The following is a 19,061-nucleotide window of genomic DNA, read 5'->3' as shown; positions in this document are numbered from 1 at the left end:
CCCCCTCCAGCCCCCCCCCCCTCGTCAGTATACCCGAAGGAGTGTCTCCACCTCCATCTTTCTGCCCGGACACTGAAGTCCAGTGCCGAGGGCCTTCTGGCGGTTCCCTCATTACGAGAAGCCAAGTTACAGGGAACCAGGCAGAGGGCCTTCTCGGTAGTGGCACCCGCCCTGTGGAATGTCCTCCCACCAGATGTCAAAGAGAAAAACAACTACCAGACTTTTAGAGGACATCTGAAGGCAGCCCTGTTTAGGGAAGCTTTTAATGTTTAATAAATTATTGTATTTTAATATTTCTGTTGGAAGCCGCCCAGAGTGGCTGAGGAAACCCAGCCAGATGGGCGGGGTATAAATATATTATTATTATTATTATTATTATTATTATTATTATTATTATTATTATTTATTCTCCCTCAGTCTGTCCCAGAGCAGATTTTGGGGGCACATTGGGAGTTTCAGAAGGGAGGGGAGGGAAAAGAAGTCCTTTTTGCACAAGTGGATCAGTTGTGCAAACAGAATGCCGTAATTCAGCAGTAAGAAATTGCTTCTTCTGAAGTTTTCGCATAGCTTCATGATCAGTTTCGAGCCTTTTGAACAGAGCGCTGGGGTCCCTGAATCAATGTACAGTTGTTTGATGAGAATGAGAAGTGTGCTTTTTAGTGCATAAAGTTAGTTCTGCTGAACTCATGTGAATGAGGGCGACATCTGCCTTGAAACATTTACTGCTTTATTGTAAAAGTGCCTCATTTATTATAGTGACTGGTGTAGGGCTGCTTCATATTTCAAATTCCTAGGGGGTTGGTATCAGTTTCTCAATCGGCATTTAAGCGCATTGGACACCGAGCCATAAATACGTAAAATATGAGAGGGTCTTTAAACATATTTTCTCTTTCTCTCTCTTGTCCACATAGTCCTGGCTGCTTTGGTTTCATAGTGCAAGTCCCCCCCCCCCAGATGATTTCTTCCCCTTCTCCCCTTGACCCCATCTGGATTCATTATGGATATTTTAAAATAAATATTCTCAGATATCAGAAAGGGCTATATTCTAAAAGGTTTATGAGTGTTCCTGAGAATATCAGAGCCATTGTGCGATTAATCACCTTTCCATGTTTGCGTTTTTATTATCTATCTATCTCTCTATAATCTATCTATCTATCTATCATCTATCTATCTATCTATCTATCTATCTATCTATCTATCTATCTATCATCTATCTATCTGTCTCCTTGGATAAAGAAGGAAGAAGCCAAACACTTTAGCCCGTTCAGCGCCCCCCCCCCCGCAGCTAATTTTATGAATTCGTTAACAGATCGCTTCTTTGCCCTGCATAGATGAGAGTTATTTTAAATGCGATTTGTTTCTGCTTTGCAGAGTGCAGAGCTACCAATAGAAGTTGGACGAGGCCCAAATAAACAGACCTTGGGTTCAACAGGGGGGTATTTTTTGTGGTGGTTCTTGTTTTGTGCACCCTTCTAAAACTCTTTTTATCATCGCCACAACAAGCAGTTAGCAGGATCCCGAGTGAGTTAAATAAAAGCGCGTTGGAAATCGAGAAACTGATTCCTTATGCATTTGAGAGAAGCTGGCTGTCTGGCTGCCTTTTCTCTACCCCACCCCACCCCACCCCCCAAAAAGAAAACCTCCTTTAAAACAAATCGAGCCTGTCCACAATTTTGAGCGTGCATCGTCCAGCTCGTTGCCGAGGCTCTCTGCCCGGGTTTGCAGGGGTTAAATTCTAGCTGCAGTGGGGAAGTGGCTCCGCCCCCCGTTTTCAGCACCTGGCGCTCTATAGACAGTTGCCTCAGCAGTAGATTTCAGAGGGGATTGGAGGAAAACAAGAGGGGGAGAGAATGTGACAACTGCCGACTCTGACTGCTGCCTTGGGGAGGCCTCCCGCACCTGTCCTTGCCTGTCTCTTGGCCAGTGCAGTTGTTGAATCAGACAAGCAAGAGAAACATTCTTATTTGCCAGACCAGAACGGTGTGCATAGGAGGGAAGAGAAGAGGAAGAAAAAGAAGACGAAAAAGAAGAAGGAGAAGAAGGAGAAGAAGATGACTTCTTCATTCAAGCTGGATTTTCTGCCGGAGATGATGGTTGATAGCCGTTTGCTAGTTTCCGACAGAATGTAAGTACTGACTCAGTTGCCCGGCAGCATCCGAACCTCAGACCAAGCCAGTTCCCGAGATTCTAGATGGTTGTATTCTGTGTGCTTTCTTTTCCTAGAGGGTTTTGATGGTATAAACAAAAGCCCTGGGTTTCTCCCTCCCTTCCTTTCTCTCTCTCTCTTTCTCTGGCTACCGACTTACTGCTAGAAGTGTCTGTGTGGCAGAGTAAGGATTTATTCCCCGTCTCTTGTCACTTGAAAATTCTTTTCTGGTCTCTAGTGTGTGTGTGTGTGTGTGTGTGTGTGTGTGTGTGTGTGTGTTTTCTTGCACTCACCCCCCCCCCCGGTTGTGTTTGATCTGCAACGTTCTCTATCAGGGAAACGGGGGGCGGGGTTAATGGTAGCTGTAGAGCAGAGACCCGATAAGTATGATTTATATTCTGCTTATTTAACGTGGGGAAATGCAGTGCCGAGCCTTACAGGGTTTTGTTTTATTTTATTTTTAAGAGAGGCACAGTCTTCACATCCAGTGGAAATTCCTATACAGATATTTTGCCTCCTGCTTAGAAATCTTAACTTGTTCAGGGGGCTAAGGCGCAACCTGCTCAGATGAAGAAAGAAAATGCATTGAAAAATAAATTAGCCACAGATGCAGACTGTTTGAATATGTGGGAAATGTGGTCAGTTTTTGTGACACAGCAGGAAGGAAATTAAAACAGACAATTTTGCCCATGTTGGCGGATGCATGGTAAATTTAGTGTTAATTATTAGGAAGATTACTCTTGTATACAGGGATGAAAAGACTAGAGAGATTGATTGGACGACGTGCATGCTAGATTTTCATGAAGGGAAACAGATTTGGTTAATTTTCTGCCTCGCCACTTGATCTTTAAAGTTCCAGTTGCTCTTTCATTGCCTGACAACAGGAAAGGAAAAGAAAGTGTATTTTGGGTTCTCTAGGAATGCAAGGCAAAAATCCAACAGGGAAAATCTGGACCCTAACATAACATCCTTCCTGGAAAACAAAATTAATCCCGTCTGAAATAAGAATAATAGGATCACGCCGAACTTTGCAAACAAGAATATGACCATGCTGAATTTATATAATGAAAAGGGAGGCAATGAGATTGCAGCACTGGCTACGTAGTACGTCTCTTTAGTGGAAAGTGTGTACAAGGTGGAAGTTCGAATAGAACTTTGTGAATGGTCTTCAAAACTATCATTTTTTAAAAAATAAAAGGGAATGGAAACCCACTTCCTTCCCATATAGTCTGGTGCCGGCCATATTATGGATTCATTCAAAGTTGTGGGCACCTAATTCCACCCCACCCACCTCCCCGGTAATTTTTCTCTTGGGGCTGTAGATTTCTTAGCTGATGGAGCGTTTGAGATGAACTATTCATGAAATAGCCCATCTGTTTCAGCTGCTGAGGATTAATGTGTTGCCGAGGTGGGGATGTCATTTTTAGTATGGGTGAGCCTCTCTGTCATATGCATTGTGCATAATACACATGCGTCGTCGATGCCTTCCACAGTCCACTTTCGGATAATCCTAAATTTAGAACATGGTGTCTGTTGTTGGGAATGGTGAGTTTCCGAAATCGACCATTTCCCTTAACTCGGAGCCTCAATGGTATGTGCTACAGTTGCTTGTTTTGTTTTGTTGCTGTTATGTTACCCATCCTTCGCCCAGGAGAGTGCCAACTTGACGCTCTCAAATAGTTTTTGAGAAGATCTGTCAATGTGCAAATGTCCGCTTGTGTGTTGTGTTCCTCTCAGCTTTCTACATTCTTACTGCTGGCCCCTCCAAATCAGTCAGAAAAGATATTGCTGATGACTATCTTGGAACACCAGGGTTCTATTACCTGAATCTGGTGGTGTTTTGGCTGTCACATAAGTTTATGGAAATACTTCCTCAACCCACCCGTTGAAGGATGAGAATCGTGTAAAATTATTCCTTCAGAATCTTGCCTTCTGGAGTTGTGGGGCGAGGGGAAGTCTTCCGGCTTGTCTAGAAGCCCATAATTCTCCTTTTTTAAAGAAGTATCCATACTATGGCTCTGTTTGAAAACGATGCAGGATTGTATTTTAAAAGGCTTTGATAAATAGCTTTGCATTCACTCAGGGTTCCCCCCCCTCCCCTCCATTACGGAACAGGAGCTGTATCAGCAGTAACTCTTGTATATAGTCTGCCTTAGTGATCATGTTATGAGATCGCATCACAATGCAGAAATGTAACTTAGTGGATGGTCCAAGCAGCTATAAAGATTGATGCTTCCCAGGGATTGCGCACGTACCGTCTGCACAATTAATAAAGAATAGTTTGCTGGCTTCAGCTGGGGTTGGAGGAAGAATAGTAGGGGGTGTCCAGTCTTTAAATAAGGATATATGACCTTGCACTTTCTCAAGAGTGGAAAACAATTGCATCATTACAGTCTCTCTCTCTCTCTCCCACCCCCTGCCAAAGATGCGATTGGTTCGGTTTGTGTATAATTCTCAACGTTGATGAATGAACAGTTGTACAGCTTGATTGCCCATGAAGAGCCGTTTGTCATACAAGCATGTTGCCCTTTTAGGCCGCCCGTCCCAGATGCCCAAGCCTGTGAACCCGTTTAATCTTTCTCACGCTGCCTGTTGGGTGAGCGGCTCAAAAGTTTCGGCAAAGGGCACAATCCACAAGGAAGTTCTCCCCCTGCAAATCCCTACTGAAACGAATGGGAACGAGCCCTATAGCATGGTCAATGGGTTGTTACCCAACCCTTAATTTTATATCCTAGGTGAGAACAACCAAAGCTGTCTTTAGCCAGGAGTTATTTAATGCTTGAGAATATTAGATTAGGGTTAAATGATGTAGATGGAAAAGGGTTGTCGGTTTTTTGTCTCTCGCAAACTGTTAGAAAATGTCATTTTCTTTATTTTTTTGAAGGTTGCTTTGCTTGCCTAGGGAAGAATGTCATAAGATATTCCAATGTTCGTGAAAGCTACTGCATATAATTTTGGATCTGCTTAATCTTTAAACATTGCCAGTTTGAAATACATATTATGGTTTTCAACTCTTTTAAGGTTTATTTACGACTCCAATAATCAACAAGAAAGTAGTGGATATCCTTGCTCCCAAAACACACACACACACACACACACACACAGAGAGAGAGAGAGAGAGAGAGAGTTTTGTGGATTGGTTTCTTATTACTCTTAAGATAATAACATTTGAATTGGGTGCTACACTGAATGCATAGTGCATATTACTTTAATAGGCTAAGCTGACACCGAAAGTGTAAGTATTCAGTCACTTGTACTGATGTAGATACCGCCACAGCCTGGGCAAGATGAGTAGGGCAAGAAAGTCCTCTAGTACTTCCTTCTGGAATTCCATCATAAAAAAATATGCCATGAAACAATAGCCATGGAGGGTAGCTGCTGGTGATCCCAGGAGGTTGCATAGATGGTTCCTTTCCTTGTTGTGCCCTTTGCGGACTTCATCTGGTTCTATTTCCCCGTCACATAAAATGTGATGCATTCCCTTATCTTCCAGTGGCAGTTGTCAATGGTGTAGAAGAACCAAGGGGCTCCGTCCAGAGGGTGGTACGTTGAGGTATTAGCCAGGGCACCACAACAGGCAACAGCACACACACACACTCACCATTCTGACTTCACATGAGCACCTACGAAGCTCAGAGAATTCTCTATTTACATTTCCCAGGCTACCCTACCCTCTGGTTTCCTTTCCCTGGGCCAGCTTACATCAGCAGGAGTATATCACAGCTAATAAAACTACCTGTCCTTACCTTTGATAGCATAGTAGTTCCTAGGACCACACACTTATCAGCTTGGTCTCCATCGCTGTCTTTGGATTTTTATACCATTGTAAGCAAACCAAGCTTCATCATCAAATTGCTCTGTGCTTACTCACTCCAATCTAAGAACATGTGACCTCCTGCCTTTTGGAGGGATGGGGGAAGAATATCCTTGATCGCAAAGGTCTTAGTAGCTTCCTCCTGTAAGTGTAGCAACCCTTAATTCTTCAAGGGAAGATCGTGTGTCCTCTGGACCTCTTGATAGCAAATCACTGGATCAGAGTGAGCATGGTTTATAAGAGCCACCCCAAAAAATATGGTACAGCATCACTTGTGTACCATAAAACATCATTTTGTATATTGAAATCTCTTAGTCCCGAGCACTAGGTAGAAAGCTAACCCTTACTGCAATACTAAGGGAATGTTTGGACCGCTCAAGAGATGAAGTAATTCAAGAGGACATAATGGTATTTTGCAAAAAAGGGGGGGATGCTTGTGTTTTTTCCAGTAGCAGACACTAATGTGGTGGATAAAAGACATCTCACATCACTGAAATCGACGGGGAGAACAATGCTCGGTGGCTTTCACTCATCCAGTTATTTCGCAGAAGGGCTACTCATTCAGTTCAATGGAGGCCAGAAGTCCATATAAACATTCCTTTGTACACATGGACCTGTTTGTCCTATTCAAATGAACAGTGCATTATGGGTTCCAGAGAGTCCTGTATCTGCATTGGAGTTCACCTTCAGTTTTGGATTAGAGTGATTATCGATTATATTAATATGAGCACGGTTGTTCATTTTGGGCACTGTGCTCTTACATCTTGATGCGACAGTCTAGCAACTCCGTTCATCACTTTGGATTCCATTGTGCTCCTTTTCTTTTACCAGACCTGAGTGTCGCAGACACCAACTAAATTTGAGTTTTATGTTTTAATGACTCAAGAATATAATCATGTGCATTTTTGGGTGCCATAGAAAAGTGCCATGAGTTATCCATTAAAATTAGTCTTTGAATTATCTCTGAGATGAGTCACATTTTCTCACATGTATGCCAATGTGTTAATTATGTGGTGGTTGATGATATATTTGAAGAGCTGGTGTATTTTTTCTTTTAAGACATTCAGTGTACTACAGAATTTAATCTCTATAGGGTTTCATTGTCTGCGTAGCGCCCTTTCTGAGGGGGGCTCAGAGTCTGGTTCAGTCGGGGATTGCCTTACAAGAGAAAATGCTCAACTGCATTGAAAAAATATTAAATCACAAAATATGCATTATAAAAAGACCTGGAAACCTCCCCCCCACACACACGAGAGAGAGAGAGAGAGAGAGAGAGAGAGAGAGAGAGAGAGAGAGAGAGAGAGAGAGAGAGAGAGAGAGAAAGTGCGCAGCACCTATTGCCAGTCAGAAACTGTGTACCTTGTTATCAGCTGTTTGATTTTGTTTCCTTATCGTATGTTCGTATTTTGGCAGACAGTTCTAGCATTGATCTGGCTGGCTGTATCATTTTAAATTGTTCCACGATGATAGTTCATTGTGGGTTGCTCTGTTCCGATTCCTTTGGCAGCCATTGATGAATGCCTAAGGAAGGAGGAATAATAAAAAGAACCTTGAATGAAGATTAAAAGCTTCAAAACTGAATAAGGATTTTCAGTGATACACATGGTAAATTAAGCTGCGGGCAGGGGATCTAATATATTCTTCTTCCCTGCTCATCTTTACAGCTATTGTTAGATACTATAAAGTCCATGGTCTTATTTTTACTTTGTACAATGCCTAGATTTTAAAGTATTATTATTATTATTATTATTATTATTATTATTATTATTATTTTAGGCATCGTGTAAACCAAAAACAAATTGAATCCTTTCCGGGGTTCTAATCCGATTGAAAAGAACACCCCAACCCAAATGTGGATATATGAGATTAAATGAAGATGGTGCTTATTCAACATGCAGGAGATGTATTTTTTAAATTTTACTAATAATAGTGATATCACACTGCTTTTTCAACGTACTAGTTTCTGTCTATCAGATGTGGTATATCTTCCTTTAATCTCACACATTTCCATTGTTCGCTTATTTGTTTCTTGTCACCCAGACTAAAACTCAGTGACTAATATGATTTATTTATTTTGCTTACATTGGAGAGATAAAAGACGTTCTTCTAAACATTTCAGAATGGGTTTCGGTGTATTTTAATTGTCTAGTATTTTATAGTAATTTTGGCTAAGGCAATCAAGTTTCATAATTAATCCCACACGTTCTTTAAATAATAGCAGCAGCAGCAACTTGGAAATTGTGCATGAATGGCAGAGTGGGAGAATTTAGGCAATTTAAAAATTCATGGAACGTAAAAAATGTATACCAACAGGAAATGACCCACTAGAGACTGGGAGAAGTCATTGATGGCCCACAGAATATGCGTATCACCCAAGCGCCTTAGATTCAAGCTTGGGAGGGATTGCTTCCTTCGATTTCTTTAGCCCAACTAATTCCTTTCATTGTGCTATTGTTTGGGGATTGAATCCCTTATTGTTGCAAAATACATAACAATCTCTTCTGACATGGTTATCTGTGTTTGGTGGCAGGAGGTTTTGGGGAGAGAGCGAAATCCAAATTTTGCAGGAAGCTCCACGTAATGTTTGGGCAGGGAGAGAATGTAGCTCTTGGGGAAGAAGAAAGGATAGGCAACTCACTGTGGGGACAGGAATACCAACACGAGAGAATCTCTTTGGAAAATAAAAACTAATTGGAGCAATAAAAGTGATGCTCTAAAGTAATTCTGGAATAATTGTTCCTATTTAGAATCATCAGCCTTTAATTGCTTTGCCCACACTCCCAAGCTCAATTTTCATGTATGAAGGGAGACCAAATACTTTCCTGCAAAATGTCTAACTTCTGATGTCAAATGCTCCCTCTCTCTTGGGAAGGCCCCCCAGCTCGGTGGGTGCACACATACTGTATCCGAAAAAGCTACAAAGTTTAATCCCTGGTATTTCTAGATAGTGCTAAGAACCACCTTTTTCTGAAACCCTGCTGCCGGTCAGCGTAAGCAATAGTGGAGGCACATCCGTCTATTACTGGTCTATGTTTACCCATAAGTCTGTTACAACCCAGTTCCACGTTAATCTGAATCCCTTAAAATAAAAAAGGATGAAATTTCACATTAAAATTTGTTTTTTTAAATGCACATCTCTAAACGCTCCCCCTGAGAATACGCGGTTCTAAATGCATTTTCTCTCAAAATACACCTGTACAAACATATTTTGACATGTGCATTTCAGCTCAGAGCATTCCCAAAGTGCAAAGGCTGGTCCGGTGGGGTAACTTAGGTTGTGATCTGTACATTGGTCCGGTGCATGTGTGTGTGTGTGTGTGTGTGTGTGTGTGTGTGTGTGTGTGTGTGTGTGTGCCAATCAGGGCAGTTTGCAAAGATCAAATCACTCAAGCGCCCTGGAAAGACAATACTGAGCTAGATGGATCCCAAGCTCTGGCTGCACCAAGACGGCTTCCTAGTTTCCTATTCAAGATTTTAAGAAGGTTCTCCAATGCTTGGATTGCCTTTGGCTCCCTCCACCCATTCTGTGTCGCCTGTGAATGGTGTTGACGGGTGTTCAATGTGGTCCTCCAGTTGGCTTGACTGCTGCTAAGCCTAGACCTTTGTCCTTCTCTCCTAGCTCACGCATGCCACTCTTCCTCTGGAGGATGCCGTTTTGACAATCAATTTCTCCTCACAATGCCAGCATATATCATAGAAATGTGCTCCTCCTTGGCAGCCTATCGGTTTTCTTCACAGCTTGAGCCCCTTCAGATAATAACGTTGAAATTATAACAGAGGCAATATAATGGCATTTAAAATGTCACCGGGAAGCAACTTTTGTTTTACGCTCAGCCTTAAATACACCGTGTTCCAGTGAATGCCCAGGTGAGCCCATTTTGCAGAGAAATTGCCTGCTATCCTTGCGTGCCCATAACTAGCAAGCCTGCAATGAATCTGGACCTGGTGACCTCATGGAGAGGTTGCAGTTCAGTGGTAGTTTTATCTCCTTTGTGTGCAGAATGTCACATGATCAATCCATGACGGCTTCAAATAGGGCTGAGAACACCCTGTGTCTGAAACCCTGGAGGGCCGTTGCCAGCCAGAGAAGACTGGCAGATGGATCGTGGTCTGACTCAGTATCAGGCAGCTTCCTATGTTCCTAAATGTCAAGGGAAGGGAGTTCAGCCTTAGCTAAAGGACCAAACTGCAGTGGCAGTGTTTATATTCACCAAGTATGCTTCTCTAGGAAGGACCATAGCTCAGCGGTAGAACTTCTGCTTTTCATACAGAAGGTCCCCATTTCAATCATCAGCATCTCCAGGTAGGGCTGGGAATGTTCCCTGGCTGAAACCCTGGAGAGCAGCTGCCAGTCAGTGTGGACCACACATGAAGTAGCCGGATCAATAGGCAAATTCGGTATAAAGCAGGTTCCTATCTGCCAATAGGTCACGCCTGTTGTTTCCCTTGCCCCTCCAACATCCACCTAACAGAAGGCCAATCGGATGGCATGCCTTGGACAGATGAAGGGATCTCCTGTTGCTGTATCTGAGCATTGGTCCAACTAGCTTTGCATATTCTTAACTGGCATTGGCAGTTCTCTGAAAGCATTGCGGGTTCATGGAAGCATTCCCTCTATTGAAAACGCTGAGGCAAGTCTGTCGATCCATGATCTTCATTTATACATCAGAATGGGCCACAAGTACCTAGACTGGGTGACTCTCAAGGCTGGGCCACCTGTGTATGCCCCACACTTCTTGAATTGATAATGCCAGGTGATGTCTACTAGTGCTGAAACATCTCATGGCCGGCTAGCGAGAGGAAGTTGACCTCTGGTGTTTCAAACAATGTCCCACTTTTTCAGCACAAACACCGACGGCTCGCTGGACTTGCAGTTGAAGATTCAGCCAATGACTAAAGCATTGTGTCTGCGTTCCAGAAATATTTTTGTAATCATTTCATGGATAATGTAACTGGGGGGGGGAGTTATTAAGGATGGATCTTTCACTTTCAGGTCTCTCATTTTTCCACATTTCTGCATCAGTTTGCTTGCGGAAGGAAAAAGGAAAAAATCTTACAAAAATCCACCATCGTTTTAGTGTACGTTTCTACCTTTGTGTGTAGGTTTGCCTAGTTGAAACCATTTTGCAAACATTTCCCCCTAATATGCATTCTGTACGTTATCCTCAATAACACTGGCATTTTTGCACACCCATTCCCCAATGCACCCATATCTATACAATTTTTTTGGGAAGGAGAGCTGCATTACAAAATTCGTAGATGCGTAAATATAAAACGATGCCTGCCTTTTGGCATTCAAATTGTTTCAGGAAGTGTGAATCCTGTTCACATAATGTGAACCGAACCTAGTTTCCTCCCCAGCCTTTTACGTACTCTTCAGCCCTTGTGCTTAGCTGGTGCCTGATTCTCTACGAACTTAACAGATGAGAAGGATTCTGTGTATCAGGCATTACCCTTGCAGCTGCCATTTTACCATAATTGCCTGGGGAGCTTTCCACTTGTGCTGGTTGAGCATGACTCACGATGTCAGTGGTAAGCCTGCCGTTTGTCAATTAATTGATATTAAAAAGGCTCTGTCATTTAACCTGCTTACAGCATTTCAAAGGATGAGAGCTCAACACGTGCCCTGACGCTGCATTAATAGCAGCAGTCTATCTTTAGTTGGCATGCATTAGTTGCCAGCATCCAAAGAGACCGCCGATCAATTTTTGCTCAAGCTCGTCCATCCACTGAGAAGTTTCATTGTTATACCAAAAATACTAATACACCCTTTTAGGCTGTTTTCCACGCAGCAGCTGGATGGATCTGCCCTTTCTATCCCAGCTCTACCTGGAGGGATGATTTTGTACGTGTGTTGTGTGTGGCCTTGGGTATTTTTATTGAAATATAAGAGAGAAATAATTTAATTAGTTTTTTATCTACTATGTGTGTATGTACATCCAGACAGGACACCCTGATGGGTCTCTCTGTCTCCAATTCAGGCACAGGAACATAGAACGTCACAAGAAGTCAGACCACTGAGCCATCTAGCTCAGTGCTGTCTACACTGACTGGCAGCAGCTCTCCAGAATTTCAAGCAGGGTTCTTCCCTAGCCATGACTGGGACCATTTACGTACAAGGCAGATCTTATACCACTGAGATACGGCCTTCCCCCGGAAGGTTTCAAGCTTGCCAGAACCACATTTTTGTTTTTTATTAGACCACAAGGTCCACCAGCCAGAGTCAGGTACAGAGCAGTGGCTCCAGCTGCAAAATAATGGCCCAAGGGATGGAGTCAATTGCTTATTCCACCCCAAAAGCCACAAACTAGATGGTGCTGCATATATAATTATAAACCTACACCTGAGTTACTACAAATTACTTACAGATGCTTAGAGACTTTTAAACTATATATATATTAAGTAGCTTACAATGCTTTTAAATAATAACATGAGACTCCTAGCAGCCTAATTTGGTTGTGAGTGGCAGATTACTTTTTGTTAAACAATTGGGAGTCCTTGCCGATCTACAGCAAATCACCTGCTGATCTTCCAGTAGATCCCAATAAGTCTTTCCTCTGCACTTGCTCTCGATTGTCTGATACATGGATCCAGAGCTTGATCATTTTAATGATACCAAACCTTGCTTGGGTTTCATTGGTTTTCAACTGTGTTATGGGAAATCCTGGGGTTCCTTAACAAGTTTAGGGATTCCTCAGTATTAGGCACGGTAGACCAAGTTGGTGCTGAAGTATTGATTATTATTTACCTGCTCGTGTGAATGTGCAGTGCTGAGGAGATCTCCCCATAAACCTCTGCAACACCAAGAGCTTGCGTGGCAAATGTCTGAGAACTTTGTCAGCAGACAAAGTTGATGCGGGGAAGGTCATCTGGAAGGTGGAAAGATTGAAAACTCGCTGGATTTAGTCACTGCACATTCCTCAAAAGAGAAATTTGTTCTCTCTCTCTCTCTCTCTCTCTCTCTCTCTCTCACACACACACACACACACACACACACACACACACACACACATACTCCGTTTGCTTCCTTGGAGGGAAATGTGCCATTCCTTGGCCAACAAGCAGTTTTGAAACGCTTCCCAAAGAGGACAATGGCCTTTTCTCCCCATCCAGCTATTCCCTTTCCAAGCAGGCACAAAACCAATCAGTGAGGTTACTTGACCAGACTATTCACTTCCCTCATCAACTTCCGCCCTCACTGATGCGTGGTCCAGCAGCGCTGAGACAGTGTGGCCTAGTTCCAGACAAGTGCTCTTAATTTGCCTGAAATGGGCTCAGGTAATTGAGAGTTATTAACTTGTGGCAAAGGTTGAACGATGTTTGAAAATCTGCAAAACCTCACCATTCTCCTAATGCTTCTCGGAACAGTCAACTGCCTATGTCTGGCTGGCTGATTACCTCTAGGTCTTTATGGGCAATGGAACAGATTCAATGGCAGCCAGTCACTGACCCTTAGTCCCACCACAAGTTTGGAATTGCCCTGTGAGAGATTTGCAACCTCACTTTCAGTCACTGATCAGCAGTGGGGAAGAGCTTGTAGGTTTGTGTGTGTGGTTCAAATATATTCCCCTATGAAATGGTAGATTAGGGCTGTGTACACACTAACCTGTTAGTACCAACAAAAATGTAGTTTTTCTCAGTCCAGAATCATTCATGCGCATCATGCAGCTTTCAATCTTGTCCGATTCTTGATCTTGCCATCCACAAGGCTTGGTGTAGATCAGGCATAGGCAACCTTGGCTCTCCAGATGTTTTGGAACTACAACTCCCATGATCCCTGACCACTGGCTCTGTTAGCTAGGGATCATGGGAGTTGTAGTTCCAAAACATCTGGAGAGCCAAGGTTGCCTATGCCTGGTGTAGATACACATTTGAAAAACCTCTCCTTGATAAGGTTAGCCATAACTTCTCCATCTTATATGAAGGTGAATGAAGAAGAAAATGGTGATTGCAGTCTTGGTATATGCCCACCTGGAAGGTTGGATATATCAGGTTTTGGATACACCCTGCAGTGCTGAGACCACCTGCACCTGTTTTCATCTGTTTGCAAATGGATGCACTGTAGGGTAATGTAGAATCAACTGCAATGAGCTTGCATTTTTGGAATGAATCCAGTTTCTCAAGAGCTGATTTTCAGGAGAGAGAAAAATGCAATAGATTTGAAAAAATGCAATAAGACTTGAAATAGCATTGCTGGGTATATTCAGTGGAGACAGCCAAGGGTTGTTATATAAACTAATACAATATAATATAATATGATAACATGTAAACATCATATAAACATTTAGTTGAACCTCTATTATTGGCAGCAGGAATATTGATCACTAGAAAATGGGACAGACGCAAAGGGTCTCAAGGAACAAAAAACTCTATAATGCAATTTGGGACATAGCACTTTCTGAAAAACTGACACAAATGCTTCATGAAGCTAGCGGGGATGGGTAGGTGGGGGAAAATGAATGACTTTTATGATGGACTGGTGTCCATTCGTCCAGCACACAAACATTCTACAGGACAAACTGTAGCTGTTACATTCCATAATATATGGTTGTGTCACCTTTTTTCTTCATATTGATGTTAGCAACTTTCAGTTTCTCTCCACTTCAGTGGTTGAAAGAGATTCACTAGTATTGTTTACATCTGAACTGTGCCTTTAGGTGGGGGGGGGGAGTGTGTGTGTGTGTGTGTGTGTGTGTGTGTGTGTGTGTGTGTGTGTGTGTTCCATATTTTTTCTAAGAAAGAAAAACGAGAAGTACTCAGTCTCCATAGGTGCTAATATAAGAAGTGTGTATGCACCCTAGGGGCACAAAAAACTATATCTCTCGGTATGTTGCTGGTCTTTTAGATCCCATTATGCCTGATTATTGGCTCTGCTACCTGGGATTAATGGAAGGTGTAGTCCATGAACACCTGGAGGACCACAGGATCCTCGCCCCAGTGTTAGACTGTTCACAGAGTTGCAAGATCCAGCTCCCAAATAAATCAGGTGGTGCTTGCGCCAACCTGAATCGGTAGAAACCACAGGTAAATTCAGTCCTGTTTAGAAATTCTGTGCACACTTACAGTCTGGGGGCAGGAGGAACCAGATACTGTCCCCATTAAAATGGATACACATGGAGGGCATGTAAATTACAGAAGAGGCACATAACTAGATGATTTGCAGCTGGAAGGAAGCAAGCCTCGTTCTCATCACAGAGTCTGGTGTAATGCATCATTTCTTGTTCTGAAGTAGGTCAGTGCTGAACATGCAAAATGAGCAGAAGCTGAGCTTTAGCTGTTTTGTAGCCCAGCAGGATTTGGGTCTAGTGAGTTTTCTCAGGCATTAGAAGGAGCCAGGGCTGGGGCTCTCTCCTTGCAAATGAGGGAAAGGGGTTGATGTTGTTGTGAACACAAACATTGTCGGAAGGCCCAGCTGGAAATGTATCCCCCAACTGCATCTATTTGATTGTTATAACGCCAGCACTTTCACCCCACCCCACCCCACTGTGGGGTGGATTGCCGCTCTCAGTTACTTCCACATTTCTGCTTTAAAGGCTGGAGACGCAACGTATCTGAAGGAGAGCTTCTCCCATACGGCCCTCCCTGTGATCTTGAAGGCAGCTCTGCTCCATGTCCAGTAATGTTTAGGTAAAATGAAATCTAGGGGCTGTTTCACGTAGCAGCCTCTGTGTGGCCGGAAGCCTCTTTGTGACTGTGGGAGCCGTTGCTTCTGACAGCAGTTACAGGAACCCACGGGGAACGTGCTTGCAACCCTCTGTCAGTGCAGCCCAGGCATCAGCCCCTGGCATTGTGGAGTAGATGCTGGAGCCAATGGGCCTCAGATGGTCCACCGCTGATGGCGGTGCCCTCTTTTCTAAAAGGTAATCATTCCAATATGGTCTGTTCTGGTGCTCCAAAAGCAAAGCACCATGGAAGGAACTGCAGCAGCCATCGTCTTAATTTGACATTCAGTGTCAATTGAGATGGCAGCATCTCTTCTGGTCACCAGGCTGCGCCATCAGGGCCCGCTGCACTGATTCTGCCACCCCACCACCCCTTACAAAGCCCATGGGGGCTCGCCAGGGCGATGCTCAGGACCCTGGAGGACAGCATGGTCAGGGTCTGCTCAATTATATACCCAAAGTATCAAATGTGGTGACAATAATAATAGTACAACAAAACAAAACAACAACACCACAAACTGGCTAGTCAATATAAAACCAAATTTACTGGAACAATAGCTAGAATAGAGATGGGCTAGGAGCCATTCAAACAACAAACGTATTAAGGTGCCTTGTGCAAGTCAAGACCTGGAACTACTGTGAACATGGAATGGATAAAAGCACAACTGTATCTAAACAAATGCACATTATATAGACTGGATTAATGAACCGTTCAACAAGTGGTGTGAGTCCAAACACGGAACGGCAACCCTGTGCTGCCACAACGGTGAGGGTAGCTCAAAGGAGAATATGAAAAATGTTCAAAGCCGCTTATCAAAGATGAACTGGGTGGAATGTCCTTCAATGGATCTTGAGTTGGAAACACAAAGCCGTGTGCATGGCTCAATCACGGGAAGGCGAATCAAAGCCACCATCCTGATCGCAGGTGGGCGAAAGAAGACCTGTTTTCTGGATATATTACAGATTTCACTACATGCTTCATCAGTCATGGAATCCTAGAGTTGGAAGAGACCACAAGGGCCATCCAGTCCAACCCCCTGCCAAGCAGGAAACACCATCAAAGCATTCTTGACATATGCCTGTCAAGCCTCTGCTTAAAGACCTCCAAAGAAGGAGACTCCACTCCTTGGTAGCAAATTCCACTGCCGAACAGCTCTTACTGTCAGGAAGTTCTTCCTAATGTTGAGGTGGAATCTTCTTTCTTGTAAGAGCCAATTGTACAAAACAGTTTACTCACAGGCACAGAATATCTCCTTTATCCTGAGTAATCTGTTTTTTATGATCTATCCTTTGCCGGGTCTGTTTTTGCTCATCTATTTTGAAAGCTTACTAATTTTCTTGGTGGAGGAGCACAAATTGCTCCAAGGGTTGAGTGTGTTGAAAGGGGACAAGAAAGCGGCTATAAGATCACTTGATTAGCCTCGGGCTGATTTTTTTGTTTGCTACCAGGCACCAGCGTAGTTACTTGGAATATACAAGCATGACTCATTTTTATTTTTATTATTGTTAGTATGATGTAAGTTGTGTTCAGTTGATGCTACGGTGAACTCCAGTGGTGCATATTGCTTTGTAGAGATCCCATGTATGCATCAAATTCTCAACGCTCCCCCCCCCTCAAATAAATTGCGTTCACCCATGAGCATGGACCTTTAGGTCAGATTGAGGGGTTTTTTATTATTTCATGACTCTCCCAATCCATGCGAAGGACGGTCTATTAGAAGTGAAATTGGCCTTTACAGTTTTAATTAGGGCAACTGGGAAATTCTCAATGCAATGTATGGAAATAAGGTTCTAAGTGGCTACAAGTCCTTGTGCTAAAATCTTTGCTCCCAATTTCCCAAAAGTCTCCCCCCCCCCAAAAAAAGGAAAGAGGCTTTTGTTTTCCAGCCTCATTTGCAGGGTGCTTTAGATTTTTTTAAAAAATAATAATAATTGTAATTGGAGGGAAACTTATCTGGTGCTGACTTTTGACATCTTATCAGCACCATGCAAACTCATTTTTTTATTATTCTATGGCAGGCATAAGCAACCTTGGCTCTCCAGATGTTTTGGAACTACAACTCCCATGATCCCTAGCTAACAGAGCCAGCGGTCACGGATCATGGGAGTTGTAGTTCCAAAACATCTGGAGATCCAAGGTTGCCTATGCCTGTTCTATGGTATATTTGCCTTTAATCGAAGCACCAGAAACCAGGGAGGCTGGCTGCCAAGCACCTGAGATTGGTGTACTCAGTGGGTTTTGTTTTTAAAGGGAAATGCTTCCTTTTCCGTGCAAATTCCCATGCAAATTTCTTTCAGAGTTAAAAAGCAGAATTTCAGAAGACAAGTAGACAGCCTTCTTGACTTACAGGGAAATGTACCCCATGAGACTATGAGGTTTTCAGGAAGTGTGAGCAGCGGCAGATCTCCAGGTCTCAAATTTCAGTGGTGCCCTGGATGATGCCAAAATTTGGTGTCTCCCTGCCTTTCTCGCTCCATTCTAAATCATAGTTGCCACACCAGCGAGGCTCCGCGCCCAGTGTGACCAAACCGCTTATGCTCCCCTAAATCTGCCTTTGGAGTGGGTTCTCGGGAAGGCTTTAGGTTGCAGTCTAGCAGAGAGATGATTTGAGAAAAGTGAAAAGGGCATAGCTGCCAAGTTTTCCCTTTTCTCGCGAGGAAGCCTATTCAGCATAAGGGAAAATCCCTTTAAAAAAGGGATAACTTGGCAGCTATGGAAAAGGGACACTCTCAAAAACTCTCAGCCATCTTGAGAATAAGGTAAGCTCCACAAAAACCCTGGATCCTACCCACGAGAATTTCTAGCAATTTGTCTCTCCCCTTTGATAATTTTCAATGCAGCTTCGTTTCTCGTTAGCGAAAGGGTTCTTTGCTCATAAATTGATTGGTGAGGAAGGGATTTAGATCAATGGTAGAGAAAGTGCTTTTGCAAGCAGAAGGTCCTAGCAACAATTGTCTGCTTCTCCAGGTAGGTCTGGTAGAGTCTCCTCTGTAAAACCACATACCTGAGACTAAGGCCTGTTACTGAACTCAGTAGCACTTATTTCTGAGCAAACTGCTATAAATCTGGATTCAGCCTTTTATGTATGGAAGAGTGTTGAGTTCATTGTTTGGGGGTTTATAAGTATTGATGCAGCAGATATGATGATGATAAAAGGGAAAAGGAAAGGAGAAATGGATGCATAGGTCGGTATCTAAACATGCTATGCTGCTGCCATATGCCAAATATTAACTTTTTGATGAAGGATACTGACAAGCTGGAACGTGTCCAGAAGAGGGCAACCAAAATGGTCAAAGGCCTGGAAACGATGCCTTATGAGGAACGGCTTAGGGAGCTGGGTATGTTTAGCCTGGAGAAGAGAAGGTTAAGGGGTGATATGATAGCCATGTTCAAATATATGAAAGGATGTCATATAGAGGAGGGAGAAAGGTTGTTTTC

The 19,061-nt window shown here is 43.2% G+C and overlaps 1 protein-coding gene across 11 annotated transcripts in view; it reads left to right on the top strand.

Annotated features, from left to right (window-relative positions):
- Positions 1-19,061, top strand: part of CELF2 (CUGBP Elav-like family member 2) — a 494,364-nt gene that overhangs the window by 185,897 nt on the left and 289,406 nt on the right. Inside the window, exon 1 of one of the 11 annotated variants that reach the window (XM_060279207.1) lies at positions 479-2,125. The exons of 8 other annotated variants lie outside the window; for them this stretch is intronic. In XM_060279207.1, coding sequence (XP_060135190.1) covers positions 2,052-2,125 — 74 coding nt within the window. In that variant the 5' untranslated portion in view covers positions 479-2,051. Of the gene's footprint in view, positions 1-478; positions 2,126-19,061 lie in introns of those variants that run through there. 2 more of the 11 variants (XM_035128591.2, XM_035128589.2) reach the window with 2 other exon arrangements.

Source organism: Zootoca vivipara, chromosome 10 (genome assembly GCF_963506605.1).
Source record: "Zootoca vivipara chromosome 10, rZooViv1.1, whole genome shotgun sequence".
Lineage (NCBI taxonomy): Eukaryota > Metazoa > Chordata > Lepidosauria > Squamata > Lacertidae > Zootoca > Zootoca vivipara.
Note: the sequence above shows the minus strand (reverse complement) of the source record. Positions and strands in the feature narration are given on the sequence as shown.